At 35.7% G+C, this 18,909-nt stretch overlaps 1 protein-coding gene across 2 annotated transcripts; it reads right to left on the bottom strand.

Annotated features, from left to right (window-relative positions):
* Window positions 1-334: 334 nt before the first annotated feature.
* On the bottom strand, window positions 335-13,901 carry phtf1 (putative homeodomain transcription factor 1). Of its 2 annotated transcripts, XM_082155250.1 has the most exons (18): window positions 13,565-13,901; window positions 13,335-13,426; window positions 13,193-13,249; window positions 13,023-13,092; window positions 11,872-12,030; window positions 11,490-11,670; window positions 10,033-10,156; window positions 9,767-9,946; window positions 9,444-9,692; window positions 7,822-7,950; window positions 7,312-7,581; window positions 5,902-6,033; window positions 5,233-5,319; window positions 3,857-3,907; window positions 2,057-2,212; window positions 1,814-1,909; window positions 1,606-1,731; window positions 335-1,311 (listed from the first exon to the last, which is right to left on the bottom strand). In XM_082155250.1, exons 2-18 carry the CDS (start codon window positions 13,362-13,364, stop codon window positions 1,291-1,293), a joined length of 2,118 nt encoding a protein of 705 aa, XP_082011376.1. In that variant the 5' UTR covers window positions 13,365-13,426; window positions 13,565-13,901; the 3' UTR covers window positions 335-1,290. The 2 variants fall into 2 exon arrangements, with proteins under 2 accessions (XP_082011376.1, XP_082011377.1); XM_082155251.1 differs by lacking the exon at window positions 3,857-3,907.
* Window positions 13,902-18,909: the final 5,008 nt, after the last annotated feature.

Below are 18,909 nucleotides of genomic sequence, written 5' to 3'. Positions count from 1 at the left end.
CGGTGCCATTAACTGTTTGATTACCAACATTCTTTCTTTAAAATATCTTCTTTTGTGTTCAACAGAAGAAAGAAACTCATACAGGTTTGGAACAAAATGAGGGTGAGTAAATGATGACAATTTTCATTTTAGGGTGAACTATCCCTTTAACCAAACATTACCGCGTGCTCTGATGGTGATTTTGATTCTTCTGTGACTCGACTCATTTGAATCACCCATTTGTTCATTGGTGAACTAATTTGTCCAATCAGTGGCCCCTTTTTCGATACTTTCCTATACCATTAAAGCCACAAGGGGCTTTTATAATAATAGAAAAAGACAGCTTAAATAAATATAAGAATTAAAAATGTTTTAATAACGCTAATTCGTAATTTACATATTAACCATCATTAGTATTGCTTGTATGATTGATTCATTCAAAAGATTCGTTCACAAACGAGATACAGAATACAACGCTTGCCAATGATTGCAGTATAAAAAGTACAGCAGTAAAATCACTGAATCCACACTTTTCCATTAATGATAATACAATGAAAACAATATAAAACATTATTTTTGGGGGGCATATTTAATGGCCAGGAATCAAGATTTTCTTTGAGTCGTCAGAAACACATTATAATTAAATGGTATTGAAGTTTTATATGTGCCCCCCCAACCACAAACTCAAATATTTGGTAAAGGACTGATGATTACAGATGACTTTCAGAGAAAGGTTTGTTTATTTTAATACAATGCCAATAAAAAGTGCTTCCTCCATGAGCTTCAGTGTGCAAGTTTTTCAGTACCCTTTTCTAAAAAGTCAAGACTTTCATATAATTGCCCATTCACAGCAGTTGACAAATCCATGTCTCATAAATAGCTTATCTAAAAGTACTGTTATATGCAACTATCCACAAGGCACATAGTGGTTCTGATTTAAGTGGTTGCTTCCAGACCAGATAATACACTTGCAGAGGATACATTTATGAGAAACAGCGAGCACTGGTTGGAATATAACAGCAAGCTGTTAAGTAGTTACCGTAAGCAAGTGCATCAAGAAAACCCACTGCAGTCCGGCTGTGCTTAATGATTCTACAATTCAAATGAGGAAAACTCAACAACAAGGTTGAGCTGAACACAGGTTTACTCGGTCTGGCCGAAGGCACAGAGTATTGAGGAAATGCATAAGTTTGGTCAGTAGATTTGCACAGTTTTTAATAGATAACTTGGTCATTTAGTAGGTTGTGCATAAGCACACTAAAGAGTCTGTCTGGCCCCAGTGTTAAGACGCTGGCAGTGTAAGGCATCACATCAAGGTTTAATCTTCCAGAGCTGTTAAAAAAAAACATATGACAGATATTGTTAAACCTGTTAGTTAAAGATTGCTTGTATATTTTGTACTGCTTAAACACCGGTATGATAAAAGTCAAACATTATAAAGAGTGAGCAACTCTAACTGTCCTGATAACAGGAAGAAGTACAAATGCATTTATGACTTAAGTCATAAAAAAACAGATCATCAAGTTCAATAATTACAGACATCTGCATTTCAGCGGGACAATAAAACAGACCCAGGAAAAAGGTGCAGATAACCACTGTACTTAAGAGCGCAAATGTTCCCCTCACCCGGATGTTGAACCCTAGTAAATCGCTGACAGCAGCTGAGATGGCTGACAGGATGACCACTCTTGTGATATTGTAGACGAGCGGATTCACCGTCAGACCCAGCAGGCGAAAAGGAGTGTCCAATTCCTGAAAACAGCAAATGATGGTCAATGCAAAGCAAAGCATGTTTTATTGTTCTCAATGAATGATGCTTTTCTAATGGTCTCACTTTTAATAATTTCGTGGCCAGCCTCAGTACGTTGTTCACTATGTTCAGCTGGTCCTTTTTGTTTGGTTTCTTCTCCATCTTAAGATACAAGTTTATCTGAAGCAGAAACGCACAGCTCAGCCGTAAGCAATGTTGACCGTATTTATTTGTGCCTTGTGAACGGCCTCTCGTACGTGTGAATGGTTCACTTGTTTCTGAACAATACTGCCTCTTTGTTCTGTGCAGCTGAGATTTTTATCTCACCTGTTCAGTCAGAAGCACAGAAGCGTTGCTATATTTTCGGTTGGTCTCTGCTCCGAGGGTAGCGAGGCGTAGGAGGAAGACCGTGAGAGCAGCACACCAGACCATCAACTCCCAGTTAGTCTCAGAGTCCAGAAATGTGTGATGACTGTGCAAAAGCTGAAACACAACAAGTGTTATCTTCCCGTTTCCTTTGCTATATTAGACAGTCTAATCGTCAAACTGTGAGAAGATTTAACAAGCACAGTAATATGATACTTAACCTTTTATAAACACCTGAAATCACTTTCATGTCTCTGAAGATGACTTTATGGCACACACTAGTCAGGACCATTTATACTTACTACTGGTCTTACTAAATCCAAATGACAGAATATATGAAGAGTTCAGATGCAAAAGCCTCTAAGTGCCATCTGAAATTTTCTTCTAGAATGATCATTTTTATCAAGCTTGTATATTTAAGTTCAGTAATTTCACTTAAATGACAATTAATAGGTAATTTTCATTGCCATTTAAGTGAAATTACTGAATTTAAATATACAAGCTTGATAAAAATGATCATTCTAGAAGAAAATTTCAGATGGCACTTAGAGGCTTTTGCATCTGAACTCTTCATATTCATATATATATATATATATATATATATATATATATATATAAAAACATATATATATATATATATATATATATATATATATATATATATATATATTAAGTTTGAGAACCTGAGTGACAGTGTTATATTATTTATATACTATTATAGTATTTATAAATATTTTGAGTTAGCTTTTATTTATATATGTTCATTTAAATATTTTATTTTAAGTTTTAGTCATTTTGTTGTGCTTTTGTCATTAAATATTACTATTTAGCTTTAATTTATTTTTATTTCGGGTTTTAGTTTTAGTAATTTTAATACTTCAGCTTAAACTTATTTTAAGTTTTTTTTCTTTACATTTTATTTTAGCTTTAATCCAATAAACAACATTAAAATGATTTTTAATAGTTTTAGTTAACAGCCTGAAAACCTCTGAATAGGATGAAAATGTCCAAATTTCTTATTTTAAATTTGATTTTAAATATGATTTTTTTTTCTTCCATTATAACTGCCCTTCAGAAGCAACAGAAGATACTTACACATTTCCCAGAAGACAAATAAAGTACAATTTACCTTAATCTTCAAATTCAAAAAGTTTTCAATTGTGTTGTTGAATTGAATTGTGTTTTCCTCTGGATCATCAGTGGATGTTTGAACCTTTTTTAATAGTTGTGTTTGAGTCTCTCAATTGTCCTCAGTGTGAAAAGATGGATCACAAAATCATACAGTCACTGCTGGAAAGGGTTCAAATATGCAAAAGATGCTGGAAAACTGAAAAATTGGCTGGACCTGAAGGATTTTTCAGAAGAACATTGGGCAGTTTAACTGCTCAGGACAAACAAGAGACTCAAGAACAACCATCACAAAATTTCACATTTGATGTCAAGGAAAACTTAAGCAACATAATCTCTGGGAAAACACAAAGGGCCTGTTTACACCCGGTCACTTCATGCGTTTTCTCTGGATAGCTATCCGATCGTGAATAGACCAGGTGTAAATGCCCCTCGAAACGCTTCCAATCCGATCACACAAACCACTTCAGAAGGTTGTCCGAGACACATTCCAAACGAAACTGGACAAGTGTAAATCGCCACAAATGAGTAGCCGAGGCAACGGACAAACTGCCGCAAGTGAAACTGAAAGCAAGTCGCAGACGGTCAACACACAATCATCTTCATTAAAGTAGTGAGACTAAATTATCTTACCAGTGCTGATGGCGCTCTCTCTCCTATTGCTGTCTCTGATCTTGAAATTCGCTGATGATAAATAAAATGCAGCTCATATCTGTTACTTTAGATTTGCATGTAGCGAGGGAATTGAACATCGGATTTATATTCGTTTTGTGGAGACGCATTTACATGGCCAAGTGTAAAAGGAACTATTTTAACAAATCAGATCATGCTATCCGATCAGCAAAAACACATGAAGTGACCAGGTGTAAACAGGCCCAACGAAATTTACAATGTAATAGAAGGCTCGACAATAAGGGCCCGGGACAGCTTTATCATGCATTTGCAAAGGGTTTTGCCAATTTTAAAATTGTAACTATTTAAGCGCAAGACGACGCGAAAGAGAACTCAATTCGGGACGGTTTTCATGAAGCGCGCACACCGAAAGCCACCTCTCACAGCATACCAGTGCTGAATTGAGTTCTCTTTCACATGATAGGATAAATACACACAAAAAATATATCAAACTGCCCATTTTGACGAGTATTCATTTAAACAGTCAGTTATTTCTTGTACAGTGAAAGTAAACAGTTGGGAGAAAATCGCATTTCGATCCGTGCATTAGTTCTTAAAGTGACAGTAGCCTAAACTTGCTGCTGTCTGAGTCCTTAATGTTAATTCAAACAACAAAAGATACAGAGAAAATCACTGACTGCTCTTGACTGAGTAACTTCAGCAGCTTTAATAAGGGTTTATAAAAGGAAGATGATGCACTGTTATTTTACATTTGATTAATTTATTCAATTTCTGTAGGTAGTATTTCTTAGCTGAACACTACTGTTAGACCTCCCTTAACAACTTAAAGCACTTTCTATCTGTGTTCTACTTGAAATGGCCCAGCATTTTACTGCAGAGCAAATACTGTGTGCAAATATTAGTGTCACTGTCTCTTGATGGTGGATCTGGTGAAGAAGCTGCCAGCAATGAAAATATTGATTTTGAAGATGTTGAAAATGATAGCTTTGAGAATATGTTTGAGAATATGAGCCAGATGCTGAATATACTGGGAAATGAGCTCTGCTGGTGACAGTGATGATGGTAAAAATTATCTTCTCAAACTGAACTCTTCTTAGTTCCAAAAGCTAACGAAATATGCTTAATTTATTCTTTTTTAATTGTTATTCAAATATCAGGAGTTTTTTTTTATTGCAGCAGTTATAGAGAGCCATCTGCAATAGATATAGATCCGGGTCGGTAAAGACCCGAATATGTAATAATGATTGGCGAAACATTCATGCAATAAGGGTTGAAGGTACAGATGGAACAGGAATAGTATTTTTTTTGAAGGCAAAGCTTAAAAAACATGCCTAAAGGGTGTGTCAAAAACATTGTGGAGTAGAACAATAGCTGACCTGGGCACAGATGATAAAGGCAATAGACAAAGCCAGGAGGAAAATCGATGACACAATGACATCAACAGAGCGCTGAGGGCCTCGTCTCTGTTAAATAGAACAAAGAAAAAAATATTAAATTGGTCTTCATATAATGTGAAGTAGGTATCTGTAAACTGCACTACACAAATGTCACAGCCAGCAGAAACACTCATTCACTGTCATTTGTGCTTATATAAACAGACTGGTTAAGCAAGTTGGCTTAACATGTAAAAGCAAACAAAAAGCTTTTACCCCTAAGTCTATAAAGGACACAAATTATTTTCATGTTTTGGCTGAAATTAAAATTCTATACTATTTTGTCTAAATAAATGAAAACTTTAAACACTAAAAACTCAAATCAGTCATTTTCAATGCTACAAGTGAATTTAGGCATAACATTATACTTTATACAAAAAAAAAGATATTTATTTTGAGATTTGATACATTTAAAGGTGTTAATAAATTATTATTAATATATTAACATTATGTGAACATAAGATGACAGGAAAGGTAATGTAAATGTAAAAATGTAACTGTTTCTTCTTTAATATGTTTGATAAATAAAATAAATATTGCTAATATCAACACATGATATAGTACTGATATATTGAGCATCCCTACATGTAAACTGTAGTAGGAAGAGGATACCTTCAGGAATGATCGAAGTGAAAGCCACATCTTGATATTCTGTACTTTCTTCAGCCGAAAGTGAGGAATCTCCGATTTTTTGGCTTTGCGTGCAGATGTGAGATGGCTGAAAAGTTTCGCAAATAAAAGGCGCTGTGGATGACATCACATTTGTTGAGAACAAAAATCCTGACTGGCGTTATACAGATTTTGTGGCACTAAGGGGGTGTTTGCACGACACCATTTTCATCTAAAAATGGAAAACTTTATGTGATTTGGCCGTTCATTTAGGCCACAAAGGTGTTTTTGGGGCCTGGAAATGCAAACTTTGATACCGTTATCGTCTTCGTGCAAACTACAAAAACGCAAATTTGTGAAAGCTGACGCCATGCACAAGAGTGTTACATTTTCAGTCTAAAGGCATGTAGTGTTTATTTACAAAGTGACATCGCCAACTACTGGCCTGTCATGCATATTACAGAATTTTTTGTTGTTTTCACAGATCCGTGTGAACGTTTTGACAACGTTGTCGCTAAAAAAAACGTTTCCTTGTTTAGTACATTGCTGTCGTGTAAACATACTAGAGCTGCACAATTAATCGTTAAAAGATTGCAATCTCGATTCAAACACCCACGTGACCTTCTTCCTAACTTACAACGATTCTCCAGTGTCTATTAAAGCTTTGAAAAAAGCTCACCAGAACATTCAGATCTACGTGTGGCACTGCCACTAATCAGAAGTACTGGGATAAAAATGTATAGTTCGCATATAAACACTGATGCCTACGGTTGAAAATAGAGCAAATCAACTTTTAAAAGTAACTTGTCGCTTCAAATAACGATCGCATCGTTACGCCACTAGGTGGCGACAAATGAATGAGATTTTTGTTGTTGTCATAAAATCATTTATTCAAAAGATTCGTTCAAAAACGCTGATTCATCCAGTAATGAAACAAGTGAAGTCTTTATGAGCGAGTAATTTAATCATTCTTTCAAACTGATAATAAATAAATAAAAAATGTATTAAACATTTTTAAATATTCATTTTTACAATTTTGTCAGAACCTCTAGTAAATTACATGTTAGTTTTCTTTTCAGAATTGTGGGAGAATCGTGATCTCTATTTGGAACAAATAAATTGTGATTCTCAATTTATCCAGAATCGTGCAGCTCTAAAACTAAGGCTCAGCACACTTTACAATAAAGTTCAATTTGTTATCATTAGTTAATGCATTTTAGCTCAAAATGCATCAGCTAATGCCCATTTATATAACTTGAAATGTAAAAAATGTATTAGAATATAGAACTGAATATAATGTAACATTACGGAAATTAGTGTTTTAGTCAAATGGTGGCCTCAAACATAGCATTAATAATGCAAACACTCCAGAGTGCAACATACAAATTGAAGAGAATTCATTTTCATCTTCACCTGTTTATACGTCCTCTCAGCCACACACATCATGAAGAAGAAAAGTCCAGAGAGGAAAACTCTTTCCATTGTGGTGATGATGAAGAACGCATAAGACAAGGCACAAGGCGGCCCGATGGCCACTGCTGGAAGTTCCTCGAGGGAAACAGAATTGAGATTGGCAACATCCAGTTTCTGTGCCAGTCTGAAGCAGTACGGCAGCAGAGCCAGTGAGGCCGTGACCAAGCTGCCGAAAATAAGATAACCCATCCCTTGCTCAACCACCTTCACCTGGAAACAGAAATCATTCAGCGTAAGTTAACAGCAACACTGACCTGTTATTTCTGAAATGCAAATACCAATGCAAATCTCTAAAACAGTCAGTGTTCAAAGGCTTACATGGAGATGTTTACATTGAATTTGAATAACATGTACATTAAGAGAGAAAGTCAACAGTTCTCTTCCCGTTCCAGGCAATTTAAACTACTTAAGAAGAAATAAACAAGGCAGAGAGTTAAAGAAGGACTTTACTCGTGTGAGAATGATACCACTGATCTCCAGGACGGACATATCAGCTTTTTTACACTCTCCTTGCTCCCAGATTATGGCACTGACGCGGTCTTTGGAGGGGTGGCAAGCCTGCAGCCATGAGAACTGGTGCTAAAGGGAGATTCAATTAAGAACAAAATTAATAATGTAGTCAGAGTCCTTTCTATGCCACCTATATGCTGTTCGATGAGGTTGTTAACCCTAGAAAATGAATGGAATTAAGGCCAGTTATGAATTCCACGGTTATTCTATGATAAGCATAATAAAATTCATTTTGACATTTTTTGGGGGACATCAAGTTAAGAATGTCAAGGTGGTGCAATTGTCGTGATATCATTATTTTGATATCAGATATCAAAAAATTATTATTGAGAAACTACAGCAACAAAAAGTTTAATTTTTAATTTTTTTTAACTGTATATTAATATTAAGATTAATAAGTTTCTTGAAATATCAGATTATTTGACCTTTTTGTGACATGGCAAGGCCAGTTCAGGTTGTATAATGTCATGTGGCGTAAAACACTTTTTACCTTGAAAAATATAAAGAAATATATAGAAAATATATAGAAATTAAATGCACTTGCTGTTGTGGTTCTTTTTTAATCGTTGCCTTCAGACAGACACTAAAATTAAAGATGCATGAAAGTATCTTTACAAACTGTACACAGCACATGAATAATAAATTGTTAGTATGTGATTTGTTGCCTGTCTAAACAACTTACTTGTATATTCTAAAGGGGTGGTCACACACTCACACTACACTTCTAGATCTCATACGAATGCGGGAGACAGGAAACACAGTCTCATGCGAAGAAGTTTCACATTCACCATAATCCATACAACCCCAGTGGATAAATGAATGTCTTCTGAAGTGACGTGATAGGTGTGTAAGAAGTTTTTTTAAATAATAAATCATTGTTTGCAATCTGCTGTCATACGAGTGATCACGAGAGCGACGTAACTTGTGACACGTGACATAAGTGTGTTGTGTAGCTCACACAAGAAGTGGCTGTCCTCTGTGCTTCGGCGTTACTTCTAGCGTGAACTTCACAATGTAAAAATGTATTACCGCTAAACAGTTCACAGCATAATCTTAATTTGCGCTGGAGGGGTTAAAAATCCTCTTACGAAGGGTTAAAAAGATGTTAAACCAGGGTTTAAGGAATAGTTCACCCAAAAATGAAAATTCTGTCATCATTTACTCACCCTTTTTTCCAAACCCTTAAGATTTTCGTTCATCTCCAAAACACAAATTAAGATATTTTTAATCAAATCTGAGCCAGTTCTGTACTCTCCATTGACAGCTACGCAACTACCACTTTGATGCTTAAAAAAGTTTGTAAAACTAATCCATATGAATCGAGCGGTTGAGTCAAAATTTTCTAAAGGGACACCACTTACATGATGAACAGATTTATAGTTTTATTCACAACATTGATCAGCGAACATACTGAACCTGCTTGACGCGCGGGAACAAACCTCACTGGTTCTTGCGGAAGCTCAAACGCGCTGCGTAACACGAGAATGAACCTCATTGGATAATTTTTGGGTGAACTATCCCTTTAAGCTTTAAACATTTTTTACAGTAAAACAGCAGCCCACCTGCGGTAAGGCCTCATCCTCATCACTAGTCAGAGTGATGCTGGGCAGAGGGAGGGAGTGGCTATGACTGTGATGCTCCTCCTCCCCACTGTCACTGCTTCCTGTGGAGGCGGAGTCAGGATCATGCAGAAGCTCCTCCCATAACATATCATCTGTGTCGGAGGCTGGACGCGAGCCCTGTGAAGGCCGCAGAAGCTCAACTTCAGGTGGCATAGCTGGGGTATCTTTTGGCATCCCATTACTGTCTCCCTGTATGCAATCACACAATGGTAATGAATATTCTGAACTATTTTACAGACTTTTGCTTTTAGTCAGATACTCACCAGAGTCTGTGGTGGCAAATTGTTCTTGGGGACTTTGTGAAGTCTATTCCTGAGCGCTCTGGCATATTTTGGAGGTGCTGATGAGAAGAGTCTCTCTCTTTGCAGCTCTGCTTCATCTGCCTCCTCTTCCTCACTGGAGAGATCTTCAGAAGCCCCATACGGAGGCCTCCTCAGGGAGTTCTGCAAAGCCCACAGGATCTCAATCAACACAAACATGAATGTTCATGACTCTTCAAAAAAGTGCAGTTCAAAGGAAAGTGTTTTACCAGTCTCTTCTCTGATCTGTAGAGCTGGTTGTTGTCTTCATGGTGCTGGGGTTTGAGTTCTACTATCCCTCTCTCTCTGCTGCCCTCATCCTCAGACCTCTTTGCTTTTCTACTCTTCCTCTGTCTATGAATAAACAACAACAAAAATTAAAACACGACAAATTGAATTAGATCAAAAGAATACAGTATTGACCAAACAGAAGCCAGAACCTATCTGTTTTATAATATATAATATTAGTAGTATGATGTATCAAATTTGGTGCCTGTTTTGACACTAGGGTCAATGACATCAGTGCAATTTGTTAGACCAATTAATTTATTCAAAAATAAATAAAAATGTAATCCATTCATACAATGACTTGAGAACTTGTATTATGTGCATGTTTTTATTTATTTTAAATGAAAATATTTTTTATATATTTTTTGTCCTGATATCATTACAAAAAACTAACAGAAAAACAAAAACAATTGCTCTTAAAAACAAAAATTGAAAAGTAGTGTTATCTAATCGTTTCACTGTTTATATATATATATATATATAAACATTTGTCTGCCAAACTAAAGTCCAACAAACATGAAGAAACAAAGAAAAAACAGGATATGATGTCACAGAGAAGAACCCTGCAGATACTCATGACTGTGTCAGAGTCAATGGGTGCTTCTCAATACTCAAATTGATGCTTCCTCGTTTCCTCGCTCCTCCGTCCTCCAGCCCGTGACCCGGAAAAAGATTGTCTTTCTGAAGGACATCTCAATTCTCTAATTGCATCGAGAGGAATGCGAGGACGGCACAGGTGTATCCTTCCCTCGCATCCTAAGGGGGTGGAGCTAAGACGCAACGAAAGGGAACAAGGAAAGGAAACGAGGATGCAAAAATTTTAAATGAGAAGCACCCAATAAGTCTCTTAAAATATATGATAATTTGATGACATGACAGGTTGTAAAATTTTAATTGGTGCAACTCTAAAAAAAACTAGTCATATTTATGAATTAATAATTCTTGATACTTATAAAATATAACTTTTTACCTTGAAAAATATATTAAAATGTATTATATATTTTTTTAATAAATAAAGCTTTTAAGCTGTAAGAAAAACATGTTATTACTTTTTACTTGATTATGACTCCACACATTTTTTTTTAGAGCAATTAAAAGTAAAGTGATCATGAAAATGTAATACAATTTTCCAAAACCACATGACAACAACATGAACAACATTCTAAGAACCTGGCACATGTGTTTTAAACAAAACATTTTTTCTTCTTTATTGTGGACACTCTTATTTGTCATTGACCCACTAGTGTCAGCTGAACACTGGCACTGCTGATTAAACTGCCAGCCTTGCAGAAGATTAGATGTATTGGCCATTTGATGAGAGAAAAAAAAACAAAAAAACACTTGGTCCTTTATGGCTCAGAGTCAGTCTCTCACAAATCTGACACATCAGTAGCTTAACCTTTTCCTGCGAACAGGGCTGGCTGTCCGGCTGGGGACAGGGCTGTTGTCCGGGCTTCTGGAGGTTTCTGTGGATACTATTTGGCAGTGTACTGTACCCAACAACAGCATGAGACACAATGGACCCACAACCTCACTGGCACAGGCTGCTGGTACCTCAAAATACAACACAGCTCCTGCCACTGAAATGAACACAAATCCATCAGATCATGACATCATATTGAGAATTTTAAGTTGAGTTCATTTCCAATTGACTTCGAATGTATTATCATTAAACTACATGTATAATCTCTCAACGAAATCTGAAATATCCAAAGAATGATTAAGGAAACACATTTTATGTCCATGTGATTTTTTTGGTGAAAAGAAGAAAAACGGCATACCTTGAAGGAAATACAGAACCAAGATGAGGGTGGAGATGCATTTAGATGTGACTTGGATCCACCACTGAAAGAAGAAAGGAAAGAAGAGGACCCTGACCAAGCCTTTACGAGTCAGAGCGGTCCAAGGGCTCTCCGGTTTGGCCTTGCTAAACGTGGAACCTGCAGTTGTAAAGACACTGGTTCAAAAACAGCATCATAACGTAAAAACTGTAGTCATTTTTAATTAGGAAAAGAATGCAACAATGTAAAAGTTTAGTTGCCGTAATCTATACAGTGACATTTTTTAAACATTCAATTTTTGAAAGACATCTCTTATGCTCAAAAAGACATTCTGTATTTGATCAAAAATACAGTAATATTATTACAATTTAAAATAGATGTTTTCTTTTTGAATATATATAAAAAAAAAAAAAAATCTATTCCTGTAATGGCAAAGCTGAATTTTCAGCATCATTACTCCAGTCTTCAGTGTCACATGATCTTTCAGAAAATGATTCTAATATTCTGCTGAAAACAGTTGTGCTGCTTAATATTTTTGTGGAAATCGTGATACTTTTTTAAGGACTGTTTGATAGGATAGAAAGTTCAAAAGAACAGCATTTATTTGAAAAATAATTATTTTGTAACATTATTAAATGTATTTTCTGACAGTTTTAATCAATTTAATGTGTTATTGCTGAATAAAACTATTCATTTCTTCCAAAAAATTCTTCCTGCCCCCAAACTTTTAAATGGTAGTGTAATTTTACAGTAAATATAAAAATATCTATTACTTTATAATTTATACTTGACATTAATATATTATTAGTTAGTTAAAACTATGTATTTTCAGTGAAAATTGAAACAGGGTGTTCCCAGAAGCCCCTGTATGATACATTACACTTGATTGTCTTCAGTTAACTAAGTAGTTGAAATAAGTTGATATATTAATATTGTATATTTAATTATAATATCTGGTTTTACACTGTAAAACATACAGGCATGTAAATGTCATCCTGTGATTCCTGAAACAATGTCACTTTTACAGTGAATTTCTGGCAACCGTTGCTGCCTGTTTTACCGTACATTTTTACAGTAGAGGTATGATCTGACAGCCTATAACAATTATCGATACGTAATAGATTCAGATGCTAAACTTGATAGTAACTCACCTCTCACTAAGTCAACATCAATGAGGTCTGGCTTGATATGGCCAGTCTTCTTAGGTTTGCTTCCAAAGCCCTGCTCAAAAAAGGAACAGAGTTTCACACATCTGATTGCATACATTTTACACAATATTCAAGAACCACATCTATGCTGCAAACACAAACTGCCATATTACCTTGAGCTCATTCTGTTCCAGTGATTTTTCCCAAATCTGCTGATCATATGCCCCAATCTTTGACACAAGATCATTAGAGAACTTTTAACCACTTTCCACTCACAATCTGTATTTACTGTAAGACAGATGTAGAAAGGCTCACCTTTTTCTGATACCATGCTATTCCTGCCATGTTTGAAATACATTAGGTCAGGTCATCTCAGGCAGTAATGTCAATCACAGAATATTTCATTCCTCGAAAGAATCAGATTTTCGAATTATGTCATCGCTTACAGTAAAAAGGAAACTCCTGCTCGCAGTTGAAGGTACAACAAACGAAGCGACTCAAGTTGCTGTCTAAATTCAAGGAAAATTATTAAATATTAAACTTACCTGGAGCCCAACATTCGGTATCTGCCAGCTATTCCTCAGCAGCGCGTGTTGAGTCTTGTCAACATTTTCAGATGTTTATGTTGTAACGTTAGATGAAACAAACCTCGCCCCCTACCACAGCAAAACTATCTGACGCTACATCATAAACATCTCATTAAAATGCAAAAACAGCAGTCTAAAGTTGTGAGATAACTTTATTTACTGTTAAACCACCCTGGCATCAATTCGGTTAAATCTGATCGACGATATAAATATCTTCTTGTAAAAGAGAAGTGATTGTTAAAGTTCCCACTCTCATCAGCGCCTGAAAGTTTGTGTGAAGCAAGAGACGACAACCAGCTGTCGTCAAATGTGAATGGCGGAACTGTATTTCGTAAAATAAAAATAAAATAATAAAAATAAAAATAATTATCAGTGAAAATGCTTCATTTCTGTTTTAAGGTCCAATGTTTATAGAACTCATACACGATGTGAACGTGTGAGTCGAATCTTAACGATGAATCAGTCTTAATCGGTCATCGAGTCAACATTGAACCAATAATAGCCTGCCCCAATTAATTTTTTTTATGTGAGCATACATAATTTTTAACTTTTTTTCTTCAAAAAAGTGTTATTGAATTCTTTATGTGTACTTGAACCAGCTCTAAACATCGCAATTTGTAACTTTTCCAGGATGATATTTATGGGTTAATTGTGTTATTTTTTGTATTTTTTACTGTATTTATGTGTTGGCTGTGCCAATGGCTGCTGTGGAACAAATTGCCCCTCCTTGGGGATAATAAATAAATAAAGTAAAGTGGGCTACTTGAAAAAAATAAAAATAAAATACGGTTTCATCCTTACATATTTAAGTTAGCAGAAAGTTACAGATTGTTGGCAACGAGACTACGATGTGCATTTTCAACAATGCAGAGTGTAGTGTGTTTAACTCTTAACCCTGTGTTATTTTTGAGCCATTTTTAACCGTTTTTAACGTTCATAAAATTTTAAAAAAAAAGATAGGCCTATACAAAAATTTAACGACATAATGGAAATTCTGGTTAGATGTCTCTGTAAAATAACTAAATAACAAATGCCTTGTCAGTAATCACAAATGGCTGTGATTGATCCATTGTGATCCGCGCTGAGAAAAGGAACAGTACCACTGCCATAATAACAAAGTCTCACGAGAATGTACTGCCAGATTTTCACCATTAGATGTCAGCATTTTAATTAAATTAGATTACATCACAACAGATTAATGAGAATATTAATTTGGCTTTGTCTATTTTAATCTGAGATCAAGAAGAGTAGATCACTTTTTAAACTTCAACCTGGCTCTTCATTCCCTTTTTATATAATATCTGTAGTCACTTGTCACTATTCAAGCAAAAAACGAACTCCTCATTTCTATAACTGAATTCATATGCTTGCTCCTCTCTGACAAAATAAAATTATCGCAGTAATCAAATGCAATATTTTGACCATAACTAACAGCATAAATCGTAAGATGGGTGACTTTTATTTGAATAATATTTGTTCATTGAAAAAAATGTGAGTCATATGTCTGTAATCAAGACAAACAGGCTGTTCACAGGCTTTTCCACTCTGATCTTGAACTTATTGGATAAAAAATGACTGCAGCTAACAATAATTTTATGATAATATTGTTAGTTACTACTTGCAGTTCTGCGTTACTGTGATGACTGTCTACAGAACTGTTGATATAAATATACTCCTACACCCACACTCTTTTAGATGGGTTATGTCACTTTCCTTGAACAATGCTTTGAATAGTTTCACAGCAACTTATAATGAAGGACATGCAGAATAATCACAGTAATCAGCACAATAACTAGTTTGACACCATAATGTCACATGAACAAAAAGAAATTACATGAAGCAGTTATGACAGAGACAAATTGCTGACAGTGATTATTATCTGGACCATGCTACAAGTCTGCAGTGCCTAAAAGCTAATGTTTAAGGATTAACCAAATGGACGAAATACATAAACAGAAATCGCTTTCACTTACCAAATCATGGATGTGTTGTTGCATGGAGTCAATATAACAATACGAATGGATATTAACTATCTATATGTCTATATATAATCATAGACCCATGTCTGTACATTCTTCAGAAAGTACTTTGCACATTCAGATGGGTTTTTTTTTTACCAAGAAAAACGGTTAATGTATCAGTTTTTAATCCTTAATTAGTTTAAATTGTACAACATTTGTATGTGGCTTTGATTGATCATTTTGAGACTCTTTTAATCTTTTAAACATAATCATCACACCATCTTTTAACATAATATTATAGAGAATTTACAGTTTTATTAGCCTATATTTTATTGTGTTTTATTAAGAATTTTTATTTATTAATTTATTTTTATTTATTAGAATATTAAAACATGCAGTAATAGTAGTAAATTAATGCCATTTATTGGTATTATTATTATTATTATAAGAATTATTTTATTTATAAATATACATTTTATTTGTTATTTTAATTTATTAGCAGTAGTATTAATACTTTAATTAACAGTAGTATGCCATTTATCAGCAGAACCCTCCCCAATATGAAAGACATAATAACTGACAAGTATGATATTGTTAAAACAATTTTTTTTACCATGAATGCAGAATAATGAACTTGATGACATTCTTCCGTCTGTGTAATTTGAATCGAGCAATGGAAGTTTGACCATATAATTACAGTGAAAGTTCTTAGTAGGAAATCTCAGATTGTTTACATGTGTTTTCTCATTTGAATGCACTAATGGTTTCTTGCCTTCAATATGCCCATAGATCACCTGCTATTTTGTCCAGGAGTAATTACCCATTGCTCTGTGGGAGCATACGTGAGCGCAGTGTATACTGCTTATAGATTCATTTTGTGAGGTTTCTCTCTGATTTCCCTTGCCTCAGTAAGGTTGTTATTGACTGGTATTATATGAAATGTCTCAGTCGATTTTTCAGTCCACTAATACTGGGACCTGGGGAACTTCATATGTCCTGCGAGATCCCTCTTAATGAGATTCATATGCAAGCCAGATCTCACCTCCAGCGGTTGGTGAAGTTTGGATTTCACTGTATTTCCTAGTTCTCATGTATATCTGTCCAGTGCTTTTAGACCTCATCATCAAAAGGGTTTTTTATTATTCATGGCACCGTGAAGTTAGAGGTGGGAATAGCAATTTTTAAACTCTGTGTTTTTCTTACATTAATTAAACATGACTGTCAGTTGTGGGTCGACCACAGGTCTGGTCATCTCATCAGTATGTTACATACACACCTAAGCTTTCTTTCATCTCAGTCCAAGCCAAGTAAACGTGTAGCCAAAAATACAGAGGCTGGAGACTGGAGTTTTCATTGAACAGAAATAATGATATGATTTGTTTACATGCTTTTACAAATTTGACAAGCTGGCTATGAATGTTTATTTAGTGCATTTCACCTCCCTAATCTTAGTAGTTTCTACATCTGCTTCTCAGGCACAGCTTGCCTCGGGCACATACATACATACACACATACAGACACCTATTCACAGATGATACAGAGATGATATAGAAAACAGAATATTCTGCCACCCTTTGCTCTCTTTCTCTCTTACACATGATCCAACGCAGAAAAAGCACAGAGTGTTTTGTGCTCTCAACACCCTGGCCCACAAAGCTCACGCTTTACTAGCTGCTCGCTGACATGGATCACTTTGTTTCCTGAGTTATATAACTAGTGTGTGCACATGCGTATTTGCTCAAAATAATGAATAATAGAATATAATAAAAATATACACAGTTACAAGATTGAGATTAAAGTCACAGTGAAATCAAAATGGACAATTCTTGTAGCCTAGAAATCTAGACGCACCCTAGCGGCAGCAGATTTTATTTTGCAGCCAGTGTCGTCTAGCAACTCTCCGTTGGCTTGCGAGCTGGAAAAACCAAGCTCTAGTCAGGCCAATCACATCGTGTATAGAGTCGGTGGGCGGGCTTAACATAATGACGGCAAAGTGGTGACAGTTCCGCGTGAATTCCCTGCTACTTGAGAACATAGAATATGGCTGCTTCTGCTGGCGAACAGCGATCTTTCGAATCGGCTTTGGCCGCGACTCTGGAAGACTTGGAGTTAAGCTTTTCTTTGAGAAAAGAACAAAGAACTATCAACAAACGCCCCTCGGATTGAGCCCTGCCAATGGTGTGTTCCCAGACCCAACATCTTGATGTGGGCCTGGCTTGTCAGGCTACAATTCTTGTTTTTTTGATGGAATATTGCAGTATTTATTACAAATAATTTACCCTTGCACATAATTTTTTTATTCATGCACCATAGTAATCTTTAAAGGGATACTACACTTTTTTTTTGGAAATAGGCTCATTTTACAACTCCCCCAGAGTTAAACGGTTGAGTTTTACCGTTTTCGAAACCATTCAGCCGATCTCCGGGTCTGGCGGTATCACTTTTAGCATAGCTTAGCATAGATCATTGAATCGGACAAGACCATTAGCATCTCTCTCAAAAAAATGACCAAAGAGTTTCGATATTTTTCCTATTTAAAACTTGACTCTTCTGTAGTTACATCGTGTACTAAGACCGACGGAAAAGGAAAAGTTGTGGTTTTCTAGGCTGATATGGCTAGGAACTATACTCACATTCCTGCGTAATAATCAAGAAACTTTGCTGCCGTACCATGGCTCCAGCAGGCGTAATGATATGACGCAGCTGCCAAAAAAAAGTGTAGTATCCCTTTAAAGGCCCACTGAAGTGCCTTGAAACCCTAGCTTTGTATGATGCGTTGAAGTAATTTCCACTGAAACAGGAAGCTAAGGTGGGACATATTGAATGGCTCCTCCCCCTTTTCAAATAGCCATTAGTGTTTAGTTTACCTCACAGACTGCAAGTCGTACTTGACAGCACCATGGAAGCGAATCCAAGCGCTGATGAAACGTTAAATTCAATAGTAAGTAGAGGATTTTTCTCTGCCACATTCTCCTGCAGTAACGGACTTAGCAGAATCGTCTACTGATGACGAGGACGAAAACGAACCAACCGTCTTTGGAGTCAGACCGTATCAGTTTGAGCCAACTTCCATTTCATGCCAACTTTAAAGGTGAAGTCTGTGTTTTATCCGCCACTAGTGGCACCAAACGGAATTGTGCTGGAGCGTTGAAATCGAGCGAATTCACAACCACAATTTATTTCCATAATAATACAGTATTTTTTAAATCCTATTTTTGAGTGAAATAAGATAGTCAATACAAGAAACAGGATTGCACCAATTAATTGTTAACTATAAAACATCAAATAGGTTTATTTTGTTTTCATGTTGACTTTAACTGTCTTCATAAGTAAAAGAACAGG

This window comes from Leuciscus leuciscus (assembly GCF_965113295.1).
Source record: "Leuciscus leuciscus genome assembly, chromosome: 23".
In the NCBI taxonomy this organism is placed as follows: domain Eukaryota; kingdom Metazoa; phylum Chordata; class Actinopteri; order Cypriniformes; family Leuciscidae; genus Leuciscus; species Leuciscus leuciscus.
This window is presented reverse-complemented; position numbering and strand designations above follow the sequence as displayed.